The 22,455-nt window shown below is 33.9% G+C and overlaps 9 protein-coding genes across 9 annotated transcripts; 3 read left to right on the forward strand and 6 right to left on the reverse strand. All coding sequences in view use genetic code 12, as the record gives it.

The window, feature by feature from the left end:
- Positions 1-89: 89 nt before the first annotated feature.
- Positions 90-455, reverse strand: CAALFM_C113790CA (uncharacterized protein; the record flags this gene model as incomplete). The annotated part of the gene is made up of 1 exon (XM_717127.1): positions 90-455. The coding sequence occupies one exon, from the start codon at positions 453-455 to the stop codon at positions 90-92; it is 366 nt and encodes a 121-aa protein (XP_722220.1).
- A 177-nt stretch (positions 456-632) lies between these two features.
- DUR32 (Dur32p) lies at positions 633-2,648 on the reverse strand (the record flags this gene model as incomplete). The annotated part of the gene is made up of 1 exon (XM_717128.1): positions 633-2,648. One exon carries the CDS (start codon positions 2,646-2,648, stop codon positions 633-635), a length of 2,016 nt encoding a protein of 671 aa, XP_722221.1.
- Positions 2,649-4,309: 1,661 nt separating this feature from the next.
- On the forward strand, positions 4,310-6,394 carry CAALFM_C113810WA (uncharacterized protein; the record flags this gene model as incomplete). The annotated part of the gene is made up of 1 exon (XM_717129.1): positions 4,310-6,394. The coding sequence occupies one exon, from the start codon at positions 4,310-4,312 to the stop codon at positions 6,392-6,394; it is 2,085 nt and encodes a 694-aa protein (XP_722222.1).
- Positions 6,395-6,688: 294 nt separating this feature from the next.
- Positions 6,689-7,711, reverse strand: CAALFM_C113820CA (uncharacterized protein; the record flags this gene model as incomplete). Its single annotated transcript, XM_717130.1, has 1 exon — positions 6,689-7,711. The coding sequence occupies one exon, from the start codon at positions 7,709-7,711 to the stop codon at positions 6,689-6,691; it is 1,023 nt and encodes a 340-aa protein (XP_722223.1).
- A 442-nt stretch (positions 7,712-8,153) lies between these two features.
- Positions 8,154-9,407, reverse strand: PDX1 (Pdx1p; the record flags this gene model as incomplete). The annotated part of the gene is made up of 1 exon (XM_717131.1): positions 8,154-9,407. One exon carries the CDS (start codon positions 9,405-9,407, stop codon positions 8,154-8,156), a length of 1,254 nt encoding a protein of 417 aa, XP_722224.1.
- A 1,234-nt stretch (positions 9,408-10,641) lies between these two features.
- Positions 10,642-12,597, forward strand: CAALFM_C113840WA (divalent metal ion transporter; the record flags this gene model as incomplete). The annotated part of the gene is made up of 1 exon (XM_717132.2): positions 10,642-12,597. One exon carries the CDS (start codon positions 10,642-10,644, stop codon positions 12,595-12,597), a length of 1,956 nt encoding a protein of 651 aa, XP_722225.2.
- A 91-nt stretch (positions 12,598-12,688) lies between these two features.
- On the reverse strand, positions 12,689-14,218 carry DAL7 (Dal7p; the record flags this gene model as incomplete). Its single annotated transcript, XM_717133.1, has 1 exon — positions 12,689-14,218. One exon carries the CDS (start codon positions 14,216-14,218, stop codon positions 12,689-12,691), a length of 1,530 nt encoding a protein of 509 aa, XP_722226.1.
- Positions 14,219-15,043: 825 nt separating this feature from the next.
- Positions 15,044-17,231, reverse strand: GND1 (phosphogluconate dehydrogenase (decarboxylating); the record flags this gene model as incomplete). Its single annotated transcript, XM_019475184.1, has 2 exons — positions 15,044-16,514; positions 17,215-17,231. The coding sequence occupies 2 exons, from the start codon at positions 17,229-17,231 to the stop codon at positions 15,044-15,046; spliced, it is 1,488 nt and encodes a 495-aa protein (XP_019330729.1).
- A 3,441-nt stretch (positions 17,232-20,672) lies between these two features.
- Positions 20,673-22,256, forward strand: MET3 (sulfate adenylyltransferase; the record flags this gene model as incomplete). Its single annotated transcript, XM_717135.1, has 1 exon — positions 20,673-22,256. One exon carries the CDS (start codon positions 20,673-20,675, stop codon positions 22,254-22,256), a length of 1,584 nt encoding a protein of 527 aa, XP_722228.1.
- Between the last annotated feature and the right edge of the window lie 199 nt (positions 22,257-22,455).

The following is a 22,455-nucleotide window of genomic DNA, read 5'->3' on the forward strand; positions in this document are numbered from 1 at the left end:
TATTCTCATTTATATATAGGGTTTCTTTTGTTTTATTATTATTATTATATAAATTCTAACTAGTGTGTAATGAATATTTTCTTATTGGTTTAATTTTGAGTCTTGTTGATTTCTTCTGGCGTTTTCGTTTTCATTTGTAGAGCATGAACACCATCATTTTTCAATTCATTAGCTAATAATGAATACACTAATCTATGTCTAGCAGATAATGATTTCCCTTCAAATACATCACTAACAATTTCTAATCTAAAATGGGATTCTGTTTTGTTTTTTGCACCTCTAATACCAGCATGATGAGCATGTTTATGGGAATCATTATCAATTTTAAAATATAATGGTTTGAATTCATTAGTTATTTTCGATATTATTGATGATTCAATTGGTCCTGGAGTTTCAGAATGTGATATTTGAGGGGGTTTAGCTGAAGACATTCTGCGTATAAACAGCCTTAGCATAATCGAGTGGAGAAGGGACTGGAAAGGATGTAACGTATAGCTTTAGGAGGTGTGTAGTTCCAAAGAATTATTTCGGAGAGAGATTTTTTTCCACTCTGTCTCCATTGATTTTCGCCTGATTCTTTGGCACTACCACTTCTATAATAAACTCTATTTGTTGGTTACTAATTATAAGCACTATTTTCTTTTTATATAGTCATTATAAACACCTCTAAACACTTTAGCAGCTGAATGTCTTCCAGTATAAAATGGAACTAATCCTATCACAATCAATGTGGTATACAACCAAATTAAGGCAACGGTGACATATCCTTTAAAATACGAAGCTGTGAATACCCAATCTCGATATACAGACATTGGCCAAATGACCCAAGTAACTAACAATATAAAAATCACAGATCCGGTAGAGATTTTGATCCAGAAATCCATTTCTTTAACCGTTAATTGAGAAGCAGCTTGGGACTGCTGTTGTTGCTCCAAACTTGATGTTTCATCAGATTCGAAATTCACTTCAACTCCATCTTGTTTTTCTTTAGGGATAGTTGGGGTGTCATTATCGATCTCAACTTCAGATGAACTATCTCCATCAACTAACAAATTGACTTGCTTCAATTTTTCCCAATCAAACTTTTCCGGTTTAATAAATGAAATGATGATACTCAATGTTCCAGGTAACAATAATGCTGTTAATGACCCGTATAATGCTGGCAATTGACCGCCAGTCGATTCAATTGTGACAGATCCATAAAAGTGATATGCCGTCGAAATCCACACCGCTAACCCTGCAGCAAATCCAACAATTGGAGAAATAAATGCTGCCCAAAAGGTTTGTCTGTCCCGGGTAACAGTGAAAATCAATGGAATCACACCTGGACAAATGGCCATAGGTATAAAATATCCAAACCAAGTCATATTCACACCAACATAATGTAACATGATACTGAATCCAGCAATACCTAAACCAAACACAACACAAGTTATATGAGAAACATTGATCATAGATTTGTTTTGGGCATTAGGATGAATATATTTTTTGTAAATGTCAAATGATACAATGGAAGATACTGAAACCATTTGTGCTGATACAGTCGATGTAACAGCTAAATATAAAATTAATAGTAATGCACCTACACCTCCATTCCCTAATATTGCTTTTAACACATATGGTAAGACAAATCCAGAATCAATTTCATATTGGGTCATTTTACGAGGATAAGTGGGGAATGATGGATCAGATTCCAAAAAATGCAGTGACCCGCCAATAATAGCACTAATTGGCCACACGTTGGAAAATATCAAAAATGCCGTTAAAAGATAAGCAGGAACAGTAGCTCTTGGACTAGCTGAAAATGTTTTTTGCCAAAATGACGAGTCCATAACCGTTAAACCAAAATTACCTGCAGTTAATACTAATCCAAATATTACTGACCCTTTTGATTTACCCGTAAGGATTGATCCGTCATAATTTCCCTCGATGAATTTAGTCTTACTAACCTCAATAATTTTGTCATATAATCCATCTATTCCACCAACTTGGTCAGATGTTAAAACCGCGGTGTTTATGTAACACAAAACAACAAGTAACACTGTGGTGTGAACAAAATCTGTAAGGAAAGTTGCTTTCAACCCACCAACCACAGTATACAACAAGACACCAAATGGAATCAACATTGTGGATGCAACAATATGAAGGTTACCAGCAATGATTGAGATACCAGATGCACATGCCAAAATCATTGCCAGACAAGAACAAATATTACAAATCAAAGACAAAACCAAATAAAGTAAGTGTGCTGCCTTACCATATCTTAATTGCACTGCTTCTAACGAGGTATGTGCGGTTGGAATCCTTTTCTTAGCGTGAATACCAATAACACTCATTACGGCAATTTGAATCGCAAGACCTGCCCCATAATAATACCCAGCTTGAACTCCGTAATTATAAGTCATCAGTGATACGAATAAAAACTCTGTACTCCAACTCCAACTTGAATAAACTGCAGACGCCGAAAGGAAAGTACCTACTGAACGATTTGCAACTGAAAATGTTTCAGTACTATTGGCATTTTCATGAAGGTATTTTTGCAATAAAAATGTGGTTAAGATCATACCACCAGCAAATAATGCTCCAACACCAATTAAAACACCATACCCTGCAGCTTGGTTTAATAAATGAACTGAACTTTCCGACATTGTGATTTATATGGGAAAAAGAGCAAAGTGTAAAATATTCTCTGATTAAACTTGGTAGTCTATTAAGTTTTCATAATGGAACAAACAAATCAATCTGCATGCTGATGCTCTTCTCTATTTATAGATAATCTAAAGATCGATCTTTGATGATTCAACGTCCTCCACAGAAGTTACATATTGCACACACAGTTATTCGGGTGACATTTATCTTCAGCCGAAACAGGTTTGCTAATATAAAATTTTTTTTAATGAAGTTGAGAAATTCATAATGAATGTGCACATTAAATTGTGTGAACTGTGGCGTATCTTTTGCAATTATGTGGTTTGCAGCTCAGTGCAATTTTGCTAAAATGGGGTTTAGACACAACAGATATAGCTTCAACTAATCATCTAAGAAAGAGGTTTATCGTTCTATTTGATAAAACAAATTAGGTTTAACCTATTGGAAAGCACAGATTAACAATATTTAGTACATTATAAAGTAGTTCTACACTTAATGGCAAAATTCGGTCTCTTTAATCTTACAAAGGGTGATCCCTATTGTATTTTTAACATTTTCTGACACAATCAAGCAACAGTTCGGGAACACTTGCTATTATTTAAAGAAATAGATTGTTGAATATTTCATAAAGAATATTGAAGTAGGCTGAATTGCAATGCGATTGTAGTACTAACAATAGCCTTTCACAACACAAATGTATGTGGTAGTGTCAATGCTCGAATTACAATTGATTTTCTAAGGCCAAACAAAGTTTAATAAGGTGTTTTTGTATTTCATTTCTTTTAAACTTTTTCAATCTTGCTCTTTTTCGTGATAATTAATTTAAAATCAGTTAAAAGTCTTGGCTAGAGGTATTGTAGTAATTCACAATTTAAGGATTCAATGTAGTAAAAATCTCAATTCCGAGAATTTTGAGCAGGTATTGTGAAACTTTCAACTGTATGCCCTTTGCCTTTTTGCATCCAATTGTCTCTACCAACAATTCATCGTCTAAAAACGTTAGAAACCACAAGGCGTACCAAAATGACAAAATGAAGTCATTCTGCTGGTTCAAGATATCGTCAAAAAGAAAAAAAAAGTACTTTGTAACTTGTTCTTTCAGGATCAAGAAATTTGATGTTTAATAGTTATGTTCCCATTGAGAATCACTTCTACCGAGATCACTCAACGGGTAAAATGAATCAAACGCTCACAAGGGCATTAAGGAAGGGATTAGTTCTTGCCTGTTTTTGGCAGCTTGTGAGGCTTTGCTTATTTTTACCAAATCTGGAAATCTTAGTGGGACAGAAAATATTTTTAAACGACGTACATACAGGAACGTGTTACTAAATCAAAAAAAATTATTTTTTTTTACTTTAAAACTGAAATTGCCAGCCATTTTTTTTTTTTAAATCACTCATTCATTCATTCATTCACTCAGTAATTTATTATTTAGTATATTGTTATTAAGATGTACATTATTCTATTGTGATTCAATATATAAGTAAGATGACACACAGAAGATGATCTCTCCACTCTCTTATCACCATTTTGTAATTACATATACATCGACAACTGCTACTTTTTTTTTATTTATAAAAGAAAAAGAATTCTCTTCTCCGTTTTACTTTTCTATTTATCTATTTAGCCAAAGAGCCAATCAAGTAAGCTCCCTACAACAATGAATGTCACAAGTAACGGATATTACTCGTCGCAATATTTGAGTGAACAACAAAGAAAACAACCTCGTTACCAATACAACTACACCCTGAACCTACCACCATCCCCTAAAGAATTTATTGTTGAAGTGGATGAAGACGATTCTGCTCCATATATCCCTCAAATGGAGTTTCTACCCCTGCAAAGACAAGCATTTATGAATAATGTCAGACCCAAGACTCCTAAATCACAATCTGAATCTATGATCTCACCACCTGGTAGTGCTCATCGTAGCACATCCTCGTTACCAATTGAGTACGATGATTTGGAACCAGACAACCAACTTGAAGAAACTATAACTCCAGCACAATTGAATTATCTCCAAGAACAAAATCATTATGTGCCGTATCAGCCAGAGCCAAGACAACCTTATCAGCCGCAACAGTATAACCCTCCCAAACCAAAATACCCGAAAAATAAAAACAATGACTATTATATTCGTCAGAAAAAGAGGTACGACAAAGCACAGGTCGTCAAACCTAAATTATACTCACATAAAACATTCCACGATGTTTTTGAAGACAAAACAGAAAAATTGGATAGGTATAATCCTATGGATCTTGTTTTTGAAGGCAAGGATACCAAAGACAAACTGACTTTTTTAGAAAAGATGCAAACCAAATTAACTAAAGATAAGTATGATGATTACAATTATTACGATCACAGGCCAAAAAAGAGTCCCGTTAAGGAAGAAATTTTTGTCGATAACCAAAGTGACGACGATGAAGATGTCACACAAGAGGAAGTCGAAGTAGCTGAGGTAGTCACTGTTGGAGAAGGTAAAGATAAAGAAACCAAAATCATCAAGAAGAAAGTACCTTTGAAAAAACTAATGAAGAAAAAGCTCAACCAGGCAAAGAAGGAATTGGGAAAAGATTTTGTGGATTATTCCCGAAGACAAAAGGAAATTAATGAAAAAATCAAAGAGTCAAAGCTTCAATTGAAGAAGAAAAGGGAATTAGAAAGGGCTGCAGAGAAAGAAAAGTTACGGAAGGAGCAAAAAGAAAAGGCTGGCGCTGAAGGTAAGGCCACAGAAAAGACTTCTGATGACAAGAAGGGCGATGAAAAAGAAAAAGAAGGGGAAGAAAAGAAAACAGATGGTGAGGGTGAAGGTGAAGAAAAGAAGGATGAAAAGAAAGATGAAAAGGCAGCCGAAGAAACTAGTGTTCCTTGGTTGGCATATCTTGCTTCATGGTTGTATTATCCCGAGGAGGAGGAAGGAAAAAAAGATGAAGAAAAGAAGGAAGAAGAGAAGAAAGAGGACGACAAAGATAAAGAGAAAGACAAAAAGGATGAAGCAGCCAAACCAGTCAAGAAGGTGGTATATCCGCCTACACCATTTGAGAAAACCACTAAAAGACTAAAAGTATTTTCAAAGAATTCCAAAGTAGTGTTTGACAATTGGAATCAACCAGCTACTAAAATGTTCTATCGGGAGTTACTTAATGAACCTATACTGCTGAATGCGCTGGCCGTATCAAAACCGAAACCTGTACCACTGAACGCCCTGGTATTATCAAAAAAGAAATCAGAACCACTGATCCATCCTTCCAATAAATCGGTTATTAAAGTAATAGAAGAGAATGGTGACCCTAAAGAGTTTATTATTGAATGCAGTGATAGTGAAGCTGAATCCCAGTTAACCCAAGAAATGTATTACAATCCTGTGACCAAGCAATTGGAAACAAGTCCTCCAACTTCATCGTCATCAATGATAACTGGAGACGAAGAAAGTATTGTAACCAACAAACCTGAGGTGATTACTACTCGAGGTTTGCAATTTGATCCAAATGCACCTGTTGTGGTAATATCAACTTGGATGGACTTGATTAAACGGGTGCAAATTATGAAAATGCTTTTTGCCCCCATTGACATTATTGGAGAATTCATACCTGGTCTACAAGGTTTAGTTGTGATTATTGAATTGCTTTTATTCATTTGGATATTGTACGAGATGAGTAGATTAGTGAATGCGATATGTATGATGATTACGGCTGTATGTGCACCAATGATAGCAGTTGGTAAGTTTATGAATAGAATTGTTTGATTTTCATTAGAATTATGGTTTATAGTTTATAGTACATGACGGAGTTTTTTCTTTCTTTCTTTCTTCCTTTTTTATATATATATTGATAGTGAACGAAGTAAATAAAAGTAATAAAATACAATGGTAACAAATAATACTAAAAGAATTTAAAATAATCACGACTTAGCATCGAATATAAATAATCCTTTCTGGTCTTTGTTCAAGAATAAGAAAATAATAATAATAATAGTTAAAAATAAAGAAATCAAATCAAAGCAAAAGCAAAAGCAAAACACAACAAGAATATAATACAAACTAATTTTTGGTTTTGGAAATACCGCTTCCATTAATTCTAACCCCTTTAATAGTTACCCCAGTTTCTTCAACAGGGAATTTTCTTGGTCGACCTCTTCTGTCTTTCTTCTTTAGTAATTCTTTCAACTCCGAGTCATTAAATCCGTCTACTGTCCCTGAAGAATTGAGTAATACACTCATATCATTAGTGACGTTGTTTCCATTAGACCTCACATCTTGGTCAATATTTCCATCTTTCAACGCTTTATTCAACTGTTTAAAATTGGGATGCGTTGAATCAATCATAGTGTTTGTTGAAGGATCAAGTATGAATTTTTTGGGGCGACCCCTTTTTTTCTTTCCAGTAGAAGGATCTATTTGATCAATAGGTTTTGCAACCACATTTGATTCATTTGTCTTTTTGTGGTTGTTAGATTTATGTTGTCTATGGTCATCTTGCTGAATCGAAGCCGAGAGATTTATTTGGTTACTGCTATTTCCTGATGATAATAACCCACGCGTCTGCTGTCCTTGAGGATGCTGTGAGGATTCCCGGGAATAATTCTGCAGTGACTGTTGGTAATAACTTTGTTGTTGTTGTTGCTGCTGTGGAGGTGGTGGTGATAAAGATTGTTGCGAAGTTTGCTGGTATGGCGATGTTATTTTTTGAAGTTGCTTTGGATCTAATTGTTGGGGTTGATCATTACGGAAACTAAGACGCTGATTTGATGGCTGCGCTTGTTGATATTGTTTTGGTTGACTTCCATACGCAGGAGGTGGAATTCCATTCAAAGGTGATGTGCCAATAAATGTACGTGGGGGAAGTATGCCATTGTAGGATAAATGAGGAAGTAGATTTGGAGCTACGTTGCTCGATGTGTTTCTTGGATAATAAGAATTGTTAGTGATGTTTTGTGTTGGCACTTGTTGCAGGTAGCCTTGTCTCAAATTTGATTGGGTTGGGGATGTGACTTGAGGTATGTTTGTGGATGCATTTCCACTTGAAAGATTATTGTTACCACCAGAAGCTTGATACGGATGCATTCTGCTTTTGTATACTTATTTCTACTAACAATTATCAACTGTTATCAGTCACTAATATTGAATGTGCCTCAGAAATAAGCAAAAGAAATATAAAAAAAAGAAACTGTTTGAAAACACCTTTGTTTATCAAGATGGGATGGTATAATAATAAATTGTAAAAAAAAAAAAAAAAAAAWACAAAAAAAAAAAATTAAAAAAAAGGAAAAAAAAAGATGAGTTAATCAGATCCTGTATATAAGTAACTACGATAATTCCCTGAGATTTGATTGTTGAGTTTGATGGTGGTGGCTACCATCTCATTGTTAACAAGTTTAGAGTAAAATACGATAACTAAAGAACTAATGGTTATATCTACATATGCTTGAGTTTCTTATTCATTAAATGTACATTGAATTATGACACTACTGCTGTCTAGTTCTCACTCCCCCGTTGTCCGTTTCCTTTAGTTTGTGATCTTTAACTTGTTGGCTGGAATTTGTGAAAGTAAAGAGTTTTCAAAATTTTCAACGAACAATTTGGAATCTTGCAATTTATCGTCAAATTTGATTTTGAACAGAACATTGACATTAGAAGACCCAGTTTCCAAATACTGGACAGGAGTCAGCAAACCCAAAAGTTCATCAAAACTATCTGCTGAAACCTTGTTTTTAGAAGATTCTTCACCGTAAAACTTGTACTTGATATCAAAAACTTCAAATCTATTCTTTGTAACTGGTGCAGAAAGTATTTCATCAAACACGTCATATTTGTCGTAAATTGAGGATGCAGTAGGGGATTGAGCAAATTGTGGGAATTTGGAAGCATATGTTTGTCTGATAGCTGCAGAAATGGATTTTTCAAAAGCAAATTTGAATTTAGATTGCGAAATATCTTCACCCAAGTTTGAAGTTAATTCAACTGAAAGAATATTTTTTGGTTTTGGTTTTTCAACTTTTGCCTTTTCTTCTTTGCTAGATTTGGATTCAGTTGATTCTTCTGTCTTTGATGGTTCTGCAAGCATTATTTTAGACAAGTCCAAATGTTCTCTTGATTTCAAAAACTCAGTTAACTCAACAACTACACCTGTATCAATCTTTCCGAGATAGGCTAATACGTCACCTTTCAAAATTCTCCCTTTTGGTCCTGAAGCTCGGATTTTCGCGAAGGCATCTTCGTTGGAAATATTATTTTCATGTAACAATAACTCTACTGCTGGAGACAATTTTTGATTTGGATTGGCTTTTTGAAGCACACTTGAGCCAGTAGAAACTTCACGTGGTGCTGATTGTTTAACTTCTTTTTTGGTAGTCTTTTCTTCGGGGTTCTTCTCCTGTGGAGCGGGAGCTTGAGTTTCTTGCTTGACATCTTCTATGCTTGGTTTTTCCAAAGTGCTTAAATCGTCATCTTGTTCTGCTAAAAAGGCAATTGGCTTACCAACTGGTACTCCGGAGGTCCCTTCATTGACTAAAATCTCCCATAATTTACCATCATCGGCTGCTTCGACATCAATGGTGGCCTTATCAGTTTCTACTTCCAAAATAGGATCTCCTGCACTGAAAGTATCACCTGGTTTCACTTTCCAAGAAACAATACCACCTTCACTCATGGTGGGAGACATTGCTGGCATTTTAAACACAGATGCGGCATAATAAATTGATGAGCCATGAAATGCACGTATTTGGTTTACTGTTCTTCTGGTGAAAGCTGCCCTAAGCATATTAATTATAATGAATAGATAAAAACAATTGAGAAATACGAAAAACTTTGAATAAATAAAGATGAGTGTAGATACTATTTTTGTTAGAAGAGCATCTTTATTGATATTTTTTTTTGTTGTTGTAACAGGAACTACATGTCCGATGGTAGAGACATTTCCGTAGTTTGATAAAAAAATTGTCAAAATGTCAAACTATCAAAATGTCGTTAAAATTTAATCACGTGACTAATGAACAACGATTTTTCAATTCTGCGATTCTTTCAATCCATTTTTATTTTCTGTAGTTTGCCCGGAAAAATTAGGAACCATCCAAAGAGAATGAAAACCGAGAAATAGAAATTTTAACATTGCAAAAGAAAATACAGCCACTGGTAGTCTTTCATTCTTTCTCCGCCCCTATAAAGTGGCTTAAATTGGTTAGCTAGTTGCCTATTGAATATTTTAACGTGTTTTGTTTCAGCTTTTTAAAGTCCAGCTCTGAATAACTATACAATGTTGAAAACGAAATACGAATATGCGATTTCTAATACTATTGAAAGGCGGAGAGAAAAGGAAAGGAGTTGGTTGTTGTTGTTCTGTATTATAAAGTGACACAAAAACCAAAAAAAAAAATGGAAAAATAGCGCAGCACACCAAGAAGTAGAAAAAAGCCCACAACAACAACTTTGGCGTACAGAAATAAAAGCAAACTCTTATGACCACTATACACTCTTTTTCTGTTCTTTGTCTTTTCAAGATTATACCAAGAGATCTGAATTCAGTTTAAATATTCTTCAAAATCTATTCCAAGGAGGGGATTACTACTAAAGTTTATTCAAATTTAACTATCGTTCAAATAATAACTTTTTTTCAAAATTCATCCCTAAAAGAAATCTGAATACACAAATAAGGATAAAAGGAACTAAAGAAACAACTCTGGAGTAAAAAAAAAAAGAAGAGAAATTTTAGAAAAAAAAAATAGAATAAAGCAAACTGAAATCCACAACAGTGATATCTTTTAAAGAAAATTTTTGAAATTATAAACCACATTAATCTTCTAATCTATTATAAATATTTAAGAGAAATCAATATTCTTATTCGTCATTACACTTAAGAGGGTAACACAGCAATATCGTCAAAACAGATAGATCACATTATTGAATACTTGTACTAAACAACTACATACATCGCAAATATGGGTTTCCTAACGAATTTCACAAACTTCAAGACCATCGTGGCAAGTATAAAAAAATACATGCGATTTATTGGACCGGGGCTAATGGTGAGTGTGGCATATATGGATCCCGGGAATTATTCAACTGCCGTAGCAGCTGGCTCTGCTTATAAGTACAATTTATTATTTCTGATTCTATTGTCCAACTGTTTAGCTATTTTCCTACAAATATTAGCTGCCAAATTGGGTGCTGTGACGGGGTTGGATTTAGCAGCAAATTGTAAAGCTCATTTTGGTTATAAAACAAACTTGATACTTTATGCCCTTACTGAAATAGCTATCATAGCAACAGATTTAGCCGAAGTGGTGGGGACGGCTATTGCATTAAATATTTTATTTCATTTACCGTTATTTGTCGGTGTGATAGTCACAGTTATTGATGTGCTCATTGTACTAATGGCATACCGTCCAAGAGGTCCACTTTTGTTCATACGGATCTTTGAATCATTTGTATCGGTATTGGTAGCAGCTACCGTTGTATGCTTTGGGATTGAATTGTATCAAGTGAGTCATGATTCATCAATACATTTTTCTGTAGCAGAGGTTATGAAAGGTTTCTTACCAAATGAAGATGTAGTTGATATGTCTGATAGAGAAGGCGGTAATGGTTTATTTTTAAGTTTGGCCATTTTGGGTGCAACAGTGATGCCACATTCGTTGTATCTTGGTTCTGGGTTAGTTCAAGCAAGATTGAAAGATTATGATATAAAAAATGGATTCCACAAGCCGTGGGGTAAGCACTCTATAGAAGAACCTATACAAGAAGATATTACAGTTCATGAAGAGGATGATAATTTAACACCGATAGCGACACCTTTAATACAACACCAGGAACAACCAGGTTTTGAAAAAGATGATGAAAGCACATTTGATGGAGATGATGAAGAAGACGATCATTACAGGCCCTCAATCCATGCCATCAAGGATACTATGAGTTACACCATTGTTGAATTGGTGATATCATTATTCACAGTAGCCCTTTTTGTTAATGCTGCTATTTTGATTGTTGCCGGTGCCACATTAAGAAGTGGCGATTCAAAATTTGCTCGAGATGATGACAACGGACACGAGTCAGATTCTGATTCCGATGACGATTATCAAAATGCCGACTTATTCACTATTTATCATTTATTGTCCAAGCATTTGTCACCAACTGCTGGATTTGTATTTGCATTAGCATTATTGTGTTCTGGTCAAAGTGCAGGGGTTGTTTGTACTTTAGCTGGTCAAATGGTGTCTGAAGGGTTTTTATCATGGAGTTTACCACCAGTTACCAGAAGATTGATTACAAGAGCTTTAGCTATTGCTCCTTGTCTTCTTGTTGTTAGTTTTTCTGGTAGAGAAGGATTGGCTAAGATTTTGAATGCTAGTCAGGTGGTGTTGTCAATTTTATTACCAGTGGTAAGTGCTCCACTTATTTGGTTCACTTGCAACAAACATACCATGAGAGTTCCTATTTTTGTCAGAGATGGCGATGAAGAGATTGATATGGAATATGATGGAGAACAGTCGACCCTGGTTGCCACCTCAAGGTTCAAAAGTTCAGAGCCAGCAATAAGGTTACAAAATTTACGTAATTCACATCCTTGTGCTAATTGGGAAGACGACGACGATGAACAATTACAACAACTCCATTTGCAAAATGAAGAGAATAGATTGTTGATTGGTGAAAATACCACTAATTTGGTTTATTCACTGCCACCAACATCGAATTTAATGTCTCGCTCAAACTCGGTTTCTGCCACTAATGGTGTACCAGATAGTCTGTCGTCGTCTTCTTCCACTACCATTGCTGCACAACTTCCATTAGAAGTATATGAAGATCTTAATCAAGATATTTTTCGAATCAAGGGATATAAAGACTTCAGCAATAGTTTGGCTACGTCTTTTGTGGCGGTATTGGTTTGGGTATTTGTTGCCTCTTTGAATTTATACTTGATCGGAAGCATGCTTCTTGGTTATGATGTACCATTATAGAATTACAAAAACACCCGTGTGTGGGGGATATATTTTATAGCATTTGGAATATAAATATAGATAGAACGACTAGTCATTTATTAATTTCTAACTACAAAGAGTATCGGAATCCGGCATTTTCAAAATCAGTCAAGCCTTTAAATCCATCTAATACTGCTTGTTCAGCAATTTGTTCATTGTAGCCACCTTGTTCCAAGTTTCTCTTTCTATTACGATGCATGAACACCAAACGTATTGCTATTGCCAAAACCATTATTCCACAATAACTGGAAATAAGGCCAATTATACCACTACGGTATTTTGGAGCTTCTCGAGCATAAAAGATATTTGGTGATATTATGTTGCCAGCAGCATACATCACAAACCAAATTCCATTAGCTATAGTTTTTTTCGAAGACCCTGACACATTGGCATTCGATAGAATCCAACACAAGATAACTGGACCCCCAATAATAAACTGCAAGAATGAACATCCAACTAGAGCCCATCTATGCGTTAATGGTATGACATGAAGGCCAATAAGACCGGCTAAAGGAGGGATACAAATGACAAATAATACTATGCAACGCATGTTCTTGACAGTAAAGACAACAATACCAGCTGCTACAACGACAACTAATTCCACAGCACCAAGAGGCATTTGTAATGCGGTGGCCTGGATTCCCGTAAACCCAAATCCTTTAATTAATGAAGAGGCAAAATTTGATGTGCCACCATTGATAACTCCACATGCAAGACCTATTAAGGCAACAAAATATACAAACAAATCTTGTAATGCTTCAACTGCTTGACTCTTTTTAAATCTAGTTTCTCCTAAACCTTGATTATTAGTAGCAACTTCTTTAATCAAAACAGCTTTTTCATCTTCAGTTAAAAATTTGACCAGTTTAGGTGAATCAGGACATAACCAAAGAAAAATCCCTGACCAAACAAAGTTCATAAGACCAATGACCAAAAAAATCAATTTCCATATTTTCAATTTTGATTCATCAGCATGTCCAAGTCCCCAACTAAGAAGTGACCCGACAATAGTAGCTACCCCATTAAATGATAAGAAGATACACATTCTTAATGGTTGGTTTTTCACAGTGTAGAAATTGTTGCAAATTGCCATACATGAAGGACTGATCATTGATTCAAATAATCCCAAGAGAAATCTAATCACCAAAATCCCACCATAATTTTGTAAACCAATATGACCAATCAAAATAATCGACCATAAGAACAACATACATCCAGTGAATTTAGCAACGGGTAATTTTTGAATAACATAATTTGCTGGTAATGCACCAGCAAGATAACCAAAATTAAAAATAGCAGCACACCATGAATATCTTTGACCATATAAATTCAAATCTTCTTTTAATGTATAAGCAGCAGCATAATTTAATGATAATTTATCTAAAAATTGTAATGTATAAGTAATACATAATAAGGGAACAATTCTCATATCTACTTTCCAAACCACTTTTTTCCTTATTGCTTCTTCTTCTTCAAAAGAAAGTTCTTGAGCTTTTTCATATAATTCAAATCCGGTTGTTTGGTTTTCTGAAACTGTGGAAGCTGTTACACTAACTCTAGCACCAGATTTTTCCAAATCTGTCTTTCCATTCAATGACATCTTTATTAAGTTTGAAATATTCTTGATTAGTAAAAGAGTTAGAGGACATGTTTACAATTTTTGAAGTCAGTGGGGATCAGACCTATATATAAATGTTGCAGTATAATGGTACAAAAATCATCATCACTCTCTCCACTTTTGTTGAATTATCAGATAAGATTGGAGATAAAAACAACCCCCCAAAAAAAGATAAATAGATAGATTAATTATTGTTCACATATAATGGCTATCGAACTCTTTGTAAAAGAATAATTTTTAATTTGTGTCCAATAATGCCTATTGGTGAAATCTAAACATGTCGCTAACTACTTAAAATGGAATAATTGTCTCCAACATTTTTTTTTGATTGCCTGTTGTTTGAATTGCAAATATAAAGTTCATGGGCGGAAATACCTTCCCAATTGAGTAATTAGTAATTTAAAAGTGTTCAAAATAGATCAAGCTTTTTAACTTGAAGGTTAAACAATTTATTATCAATAATCACTGTTATGATATGCATATATATCTACTACTGCTTGTTTGGATGCCTTTGATAGTGCTTATCGGTCAACGTTTAACGACTTTTTTTTTCTTATCGGAGATTTTAATGACAATAGCAACGATAATTTTTAGATGTTGATCATTCACAACACAAATATATAAACGTATGGATGATAGTGAGTAAGACCATTTCTCTCGTGAATTAATCTTACGAAGCCACTTTCGGAGTCTCTTCATTACACAATAACTAATATTAATATTAATATTAATATTAATGTTCATTGAATAATATAAAAAGCGATATAAAACTAAATATATCAAAAATTCATGTTAACACTATTTTCTCTAAGCATCGTAAGTAGTTGAAGAAACATCACCACCTCTACCAGTCCAGTTAATGTGAATCCATTCATCTTTCTTCAACAATTCATTTTCTTGACCTGGCAAGACCTTGAAAGTATGAGCACCAAAGTAATCTCTTTGAGCTTGTAACAAGTTAGCTGGTAATCTTTCAGATCTTAAACCATCGTAGAAAGCCAAAGCAGTAGAGAAAGCTGGAGTTGGAATACCATATTGAATAGCCTTACCAACAGAAGCTCTCCATCCAGATTGAGCTTTAGTGATAGCGTCGTTAAAGAATGGGTAAAGCAACAAGTTTTCCAAGTCTGGTTTCTTTCTGTAAGCAGCAGTAATTTCAGCCAAGAAAACTGATCTGATAATACAACCACCTCTCCACATCAAGGCAATACCAGCATTGTTCAATTTCCAGCCGTAATCCTTAGCAGCTTGGTTCATCAACATGAAACCTTGGGTGTAGGAGATAATCTTGGAAGCATACAAAGCTTGTTCTAAATCATCAATAAATTGTTTTTTGTCAGTAATTGGAGATTCACCAGTAACTTGTGGACCTTTCAAGGCTTTAGAGGCTTCAACTCTTTCGGCTTTCATGGCAGAAAGACATCTAGAAAAGACAGCTTCACCAATCAAAGTAACTGGGATACCCAAATCAAGGGCATTGACAGCAGTCCATTTACCAGTACCTTTTTGACCAGCAGTATCCAAGATTTTTTCAACCAATGGTTTACCGTCAGTTGGGTCATTGTAGTATAAAATGTCTCTGGTGATTTCAATCAAGAAAGAATCCAAAACACCTTTGTTCCATGTGGCAAACACGTCACCAATTTCTTTGTCTTCAAATTTACCAACTCTCTTCATAAGATCGTAAGCTTCACAAATCAATTGCATATCACCATATTCAATACCATTGTGGACCATCTTGACGTAATGACCAGCACCGGCATCACCAACCCAGTCACAACATGGTTCACCATCACTCTTGGCGGCAACATCTTGGAAGATGTCTTTAATGTGTGGCCAAGCTTTTTCGTTACCACCTGGCATCAAAGATGGACCAGTTCTAGCACCTTCTTCACCACCAGAAACACCGGAACCAACAAACAAAATACCTTTCTTGGCCAATTCTTCGTATCTTCTGTTAGAATCTGGGAAATGGGAGTTACCACCGTCAATGATGATATCACCTTCTTCCAAGTATGGCAATAATTGGTTAATGAATTCATCAACTGGAGCACCAGCTTTGACCAAAAGCATAATTCTTCTTGGTCTCTTTAATTGATCAACCAATTCCTTGATGGAGTGAGCACCGAGGATGGATTTACCTTTAGCTTCGTTTTCTAAGAAACGATCAACTTTGGCAGTGGTTCTGTTGTAAGCAACAACAGTGTAACCATGGTCGGCCATGTTAAGAATCAAGTTTTGACCCATAACGGCTAAACCAATTAAACCGATATCACCTCTAGCAATAGAACTGTTAGTATTATTGAACGATAATTGTTTTGACAAGATTGATAATCTTGATAAGGCATTAAAATTTTTCATTTTCCTTTTTTGATTTATTTTTATATTTCGTTAATATTTGATAGATATGTAGACACCCTTCAATTACATGAAAAACAAAAAGAAAAAGAAAACACTTGTGAATCAGGACAAAAGGGAGAGGGGGAATTTAGATGAATATTTAAATAAATCCTCCACCCCTCCATCCTTCCAACCGTTCGTCCATTTTAGAATTAGTTTTGCTACCTTTTTTTCTCTTGCTTGTGCACTAAAATTCGGAAATCGGCCTAAAAGGAAAAGGAGAAAAAAAAAAGATTTAATTTCGGCGTGAGGGAGAATTTTTCCAGCAATGATAAAAAAAATGTGTTGAAAAAAAGCAAGGGGAGAAAGAGCCAGGAATGAGTGTGAAATTTCTCCAATTCCCCTTTTCAATTGATAAACGGATCACATCTTTCCCCATTTAAACTTGAATTAGTTATAATGTTGGTTTCAAACCAATTGCAATAATAGACCTATATTATAATCAAATCTCATCTCTTTCAATTGCCCAATTAATTATCAAGATCACTCTCATTTTTCACTTCATGGTAAGAATGTCAAACTATCGGATAAAAAAACAAAAAAGAAAAAACGAAATCTAAATAGAATATGTAACATACTTTGGAGCTGAAGACATTGTTGTTGTAGTAGTAAGTTGTAGTTGTTTTTCTTAAATCAATTGAATTGAATGAATAAAAGACAAACTTCAATAGAGAAGAAAGAGTAAAAGAATGGGAAAGAAAGAAAATACGAAATTCTCAAACTTACATTGATGGCAAGAGAATTTGTTGAATATTTATATAATGGCGGTTCCAACACTTACACACGCACGCACGCACATATAACACGTTAAGTAGTAATTATTACTAACAAGGTTAATCAGGTTTAATTTCCGTGCAGGAAAGAAAGAGAAAAAAAAAATTACAGAACAGCAAGAGATTTGTTGGTGACAACAAATATCGCAACTTTTCGGACTTACAGAAATGGTGAAAAGTATTTCTATTAATATTTGCAACTTCTATAATCAGTTTTTTTTTTTAGTTTTTGGTTGGTGTATACTTATCAGTTGAGTGATTGATATCCTACAAAGTTGTATTTCTATGTTCGTTTACATCTATTGATGTATGCCTCCATCGAACAGTGTTCAACAAAAATCGAAAAAATAAAAAATAAAACTAGCGGCTGCATTGTGCAGGAAATGCTACTTTAGTAATCAATTATACAAGCTAGATCTCCTTACTCCTGCTTTTCTGATTTTTACTAATTAATTGGTCAAAATTGTTTTCTTGCTATTTACTACGTCTACATATCTTCATTAGAGTGATGCTAATAAATTAATACGTATTAATTAGGGGCTGATTTGATCCGTTATATATCTTATTAGCAAGTTCTTTCAAATTTACATTCTTACAATTTAAGGAGTTCTATGTTGTTTTTTTTAGTTCACTCAATTTGTTTGCGATTTCGGCCAACTACTATCCATATTGATTTCATGTAATTTTGTCACCCCTCCTCCTCTCCTCCTTCATTGACAAAGAAAAAAAAAACCCCTGCTTTACCGTGTGTTTTCAAATGTTACATCAAATAAATATTGGGGGACATTTGGAGTAAAATTTTTCAACCCTCTTATATTTTATTGATATATATGTTGGAGTAACGCCAATCAAAAAACTTTTTCTTCCCCCAAATTCTGCAATAATGTGTTAAATTGTTGTTGATAAAAAACGGCAAGGCTGGATGAAAGTTTTTCCGTGAGTCCAATTGTCAATAGTTTTAGCCCCAGGGTTTGCGATATTTAATCTGTCAGTACCTTCTGTAGGTACACCATTCATCAATTATTATACAACAACATGCACATATTACTGTAACAGAATGATTTTACTAGTTGTTGGTGGAGGGGAACATAAAAAGACTTCGACACTAAGCGTTTGTTTGTCAGTGTTATGTTCGCAGTATCCCCCACGATCCCCCAAAATATTGACACTTTGAAGAAGTAAATACAACATATGTGCATTTTTCTCCCGTCATTATAATCCCCCAACTTGTTTTTGTTCTTCCATTGTTTATTTTATAGATGGGAACACGAAGGTTGAAAAGAGCTGAAATTTGAGAACAAGAACAAAAGTACTGAGAACCAAATGTGAAAAATGTGGGGGTCTAACAACTAACATTGCAAGCATGAGTTAACAAACTAAAAACCGTTAACTATCCTTTTCTTTTCTTTTGTATCTGTTACATTCAAATTTTATTTCTGAAATGTTCTAAAAATAATCTACAATAAGTGTTTTTAGTATAATTTATCTTTGATAGTTCTAATCTCTATATCATTTTAAGGCAATAACTTAACCAACATTCACAAAAGAAGTTGATATGCCATGTTTTTCCATATACATCAACAATTTTTAACTACACTCTACACCCTATTTTATCTAATAATGCTACACCCTTCGTATCTATTTTTCCAATCTACTATTTTAATAGAAAAACTGACTAGTATTTATTCCTATAAGTCTTAATAAAAATCAATTACAGTTGGGTCAATTGTTTTAAATTTCTCAAGAAAAAAAAACCTAACCATAATTTTTAGACTATAAATGAATAAACTCTTTATATCATTATAGAGAATTGTTGCATATTATTCCAATTAGAGGTTGTGGATGCAAAATTGAAAAAAAAATGACTATTGGTAGCGTGTTCTATTTTTCTTATGCGCTGAAAAACTACGAACAATTGTCTATTCCAAGCCTGTGGCTTTTTTTGGTGATTCACAATACATAAATTGGCAAATACCTCTTCTATAGACTTTAACCTTTGATGAAATGGTATGGATAAACCACTTTTGTGGTCAGGGTATATATATTTTTATTCCAATCTGGCCTTTATAAATTCAAATTTCCAAGGGGACTCTGCTAAACCTTCTGATATAACTATAACTCTAATAATGGCTGTAAAAAGTGTGAAAAAAAGATGATATTCACAAAAAAGATAAAGGGGATTTCATATTGGGTATCTAGATTTAAACATCGTATTTCAACAATGAAACTAGAATCAATACGAAATCCAGGGCACAACTGTGTTCATTCCCTTGGGAATTATACTGAGTAATGGGAAGAATGTGCAAAAAATACCCGTGTCTTATATAATTTCCATTTGTGTAGGGCTTAAAAGTGGACAACTTCAGGTTACGAAACCACGAAAATGTCTAAACGTTTGATCAAATTCGTAACTCATGGAAAATCACAGCAACAAATTAAGGATGGATATATCCGGTACTTACAAATAAAAACACTAAAGAAGTATAAATTTTGAACTGAAATTCTATAGAAAATCTTTTTTTTTGGGTAAAATTATGCGATTGTGGCTCATAGTAACGTAATCATACAGTTCAACAAACATCATTTTGTCAAAGGATTTCTAATCCTATTCTTTTTCTACTTGGCTTTTGAGTATATATATATATATATATACATCCTTTGTTCATCATCATGTTCGATTGAATTTTTTTCTTGGTTGTTATTAGATTGTCTACTTGAGTTTTTCTTGGTGCAAATTGTGGTGTTTTTCTAACAAATTTTTCAACATTTAAAGTATTTCTGGAACTTTTCTACAAGGAACGACATAGATCCATTAATGCGCCCCTCTAAAACAATACCCATAATGTCTTCTTAAGTATGCATCTGCTTATAAATGTTTCTGGATTTACTTTAGTTAGAATGTCGACACGACAATGAACTATTGCTGTAGATCACGTGCGATCACTGAATTATGAGTTTCTTTTTATTTTTCTTTTTGGGCTTTTTTTTTTGCAATTTTTTTTTTCCACCTTTGCCAATTGCGTAGTCACATATAATGTATACAATTTTTGCAACTCTGACACTATAATTGATCCAATAATAAAGTATATAATAGATCATCAAGTATACGTAATCTCCCCAAAAAAAAAATTGCATAAAATAAAATCTATAAACCTTTTTTAGATTTTTAGTTGTTCCTTTTTTCTTTCTATTCTTCAACTTCCAAGTGTTGTCACTTTCTTCCTGTTAACTATATTTAAAAGTAAATACCCTCCCCAGAAAACATGCCTATTCCTACTCCTCATGGTGGTAAATTAAGAGATTTGGTCATCCGTGATGCTCCACTCAAACAACAATTATTGCAAGAAGCTAAAACTTTACCTGCTTTGACTTTAACTGCTAGACAATTATGTGATTTAGAATTAATTTTAAACGGAGGGTTTTCTCCATTAACTGGATTCTTAAATCAAGAAGATTATAATAGTGTTGTTAACGATTTAAGATTAAGTAGTGTTAAGAATGAATCAAATGGTAAAGGTTTATTATGGCCAATCCCAATCACCTTAGATGTTGATGAGACCACTTCTAAAAAGCATTCTGTTGGTGATAGAATTGTATTAATAGATTTGAGAGATGAAACTCCATTGGCCATTTTAACTATTGAATCTATTTATAAACCTGATAAAAAATTAGAAGCAGAAAAAGTGTTCCGTGGTGATTCAGAACATCCTGCTAATAAATATTTATTAGAAACCGCTGGCGATTATTATATCGGTGGTGAATTACAAGGGATCAATTATCCTAAACATTATGATTATGTTGATGCTAGAAAAACACCAACTGAATTGAGACAAGAATTTGAAAAATTGGGTTGGGCGCAAGAAAATATTGTTGCCTTTCAAACCAGAAATCCTATGCATAGAGCTCATCGTGAATTAACCATTAGAGCTGCTCAAGATATTGGTGATAAAGCTCATATTTTGATTCATCCAGTCGTTGGTTTGACCAAACCAGGTGATATCGATCATCATACTCGTGTGAAGGTATATAAACAAATCTTGACAAAATTCCCTGATGGTTTAGCTACATTATCTTTATTACCATTAGCTATGAGAATGGGTGGTGATAGAGAAGCTTTATGGCATGCTTTAATTAGAACCAATTATGGGGTTGATCATTTCATCGTTGGTAGAGATCATGCTGGTCCAGGGAAAAACTCCCAAGGAGTGGATTTCTATGGTCCTTATGATGCTCAAGAATTATTAGCTAAATATGACGATGAATTAAACATCAAGATTGTTCCATTTAGAATGGTCACTTATTTACCTGATGAAGATAGATATGCTCCAATCGATACCATTGATGTGAAAAAAGTTAGAACAGCAAATATTTCTGGTACTGAATTAAGAAATAAATTGAAAACTGGTGATGAAATTCCAAGTTGGTTTTCTTATCCTGAAGTTGTCAAGATTTTAAGAGAAACTAATCCACCAAGATCAAAGCAAGGTTTTGCTATTTTAATTGATAACTCTCATAAATTGGGTGATTATTTATCATTTGCCTTACAATCTACTTTGAATCAATTCCTGGGTGAACGTAGAATCACAAAATTAAATGCTCATCAAGCTAATGATTCATTTATTGTTGGTGAATTAGTTAAAGCTGGGTCCGGGGTTATTGTTCCAACAACAAACCCAACTCCAATTGTTAATGTTGTGGGTAATGGTAATTCATTGGTGGTCAACCAAAAGAATAATAACAATCAAGCTTCTGGTAATGCTGATGGTGAATTCAATTTGTCAAATGATGATTTGGTTGCTGTAGTTGATGAAATTGTGAATTACTTGAAAGATCAAGGGTTTTATTAAACTTGAAAAGAAGAAAATATTGGATTTTATTGATTGATGGATTATGTGTGTGTGTATCCTATTTTATTAGCGTTTATGTGGAAAGCTTTTATGTATAGTAAATGGCATTTGTAAATTATTATTATAGTACTTTATTAAATAAATATAAATAAATACAAATTAAATTAAATTAAAAAAATGAAATTTTCTTATTTTTCAA

This window comes from Candida albicans, chromosome 1 (genome assembly GCF_000182965.3).
Source record: "Candida albicans SC5314 chromosome 1, complete sequence".
Taxonomy (NCBI): Eukaryota; Fungi; Ascomycota; class Pichiomycetes; order Serinales; family Debaryomycetaceae; genus Candida; species Candida albicans.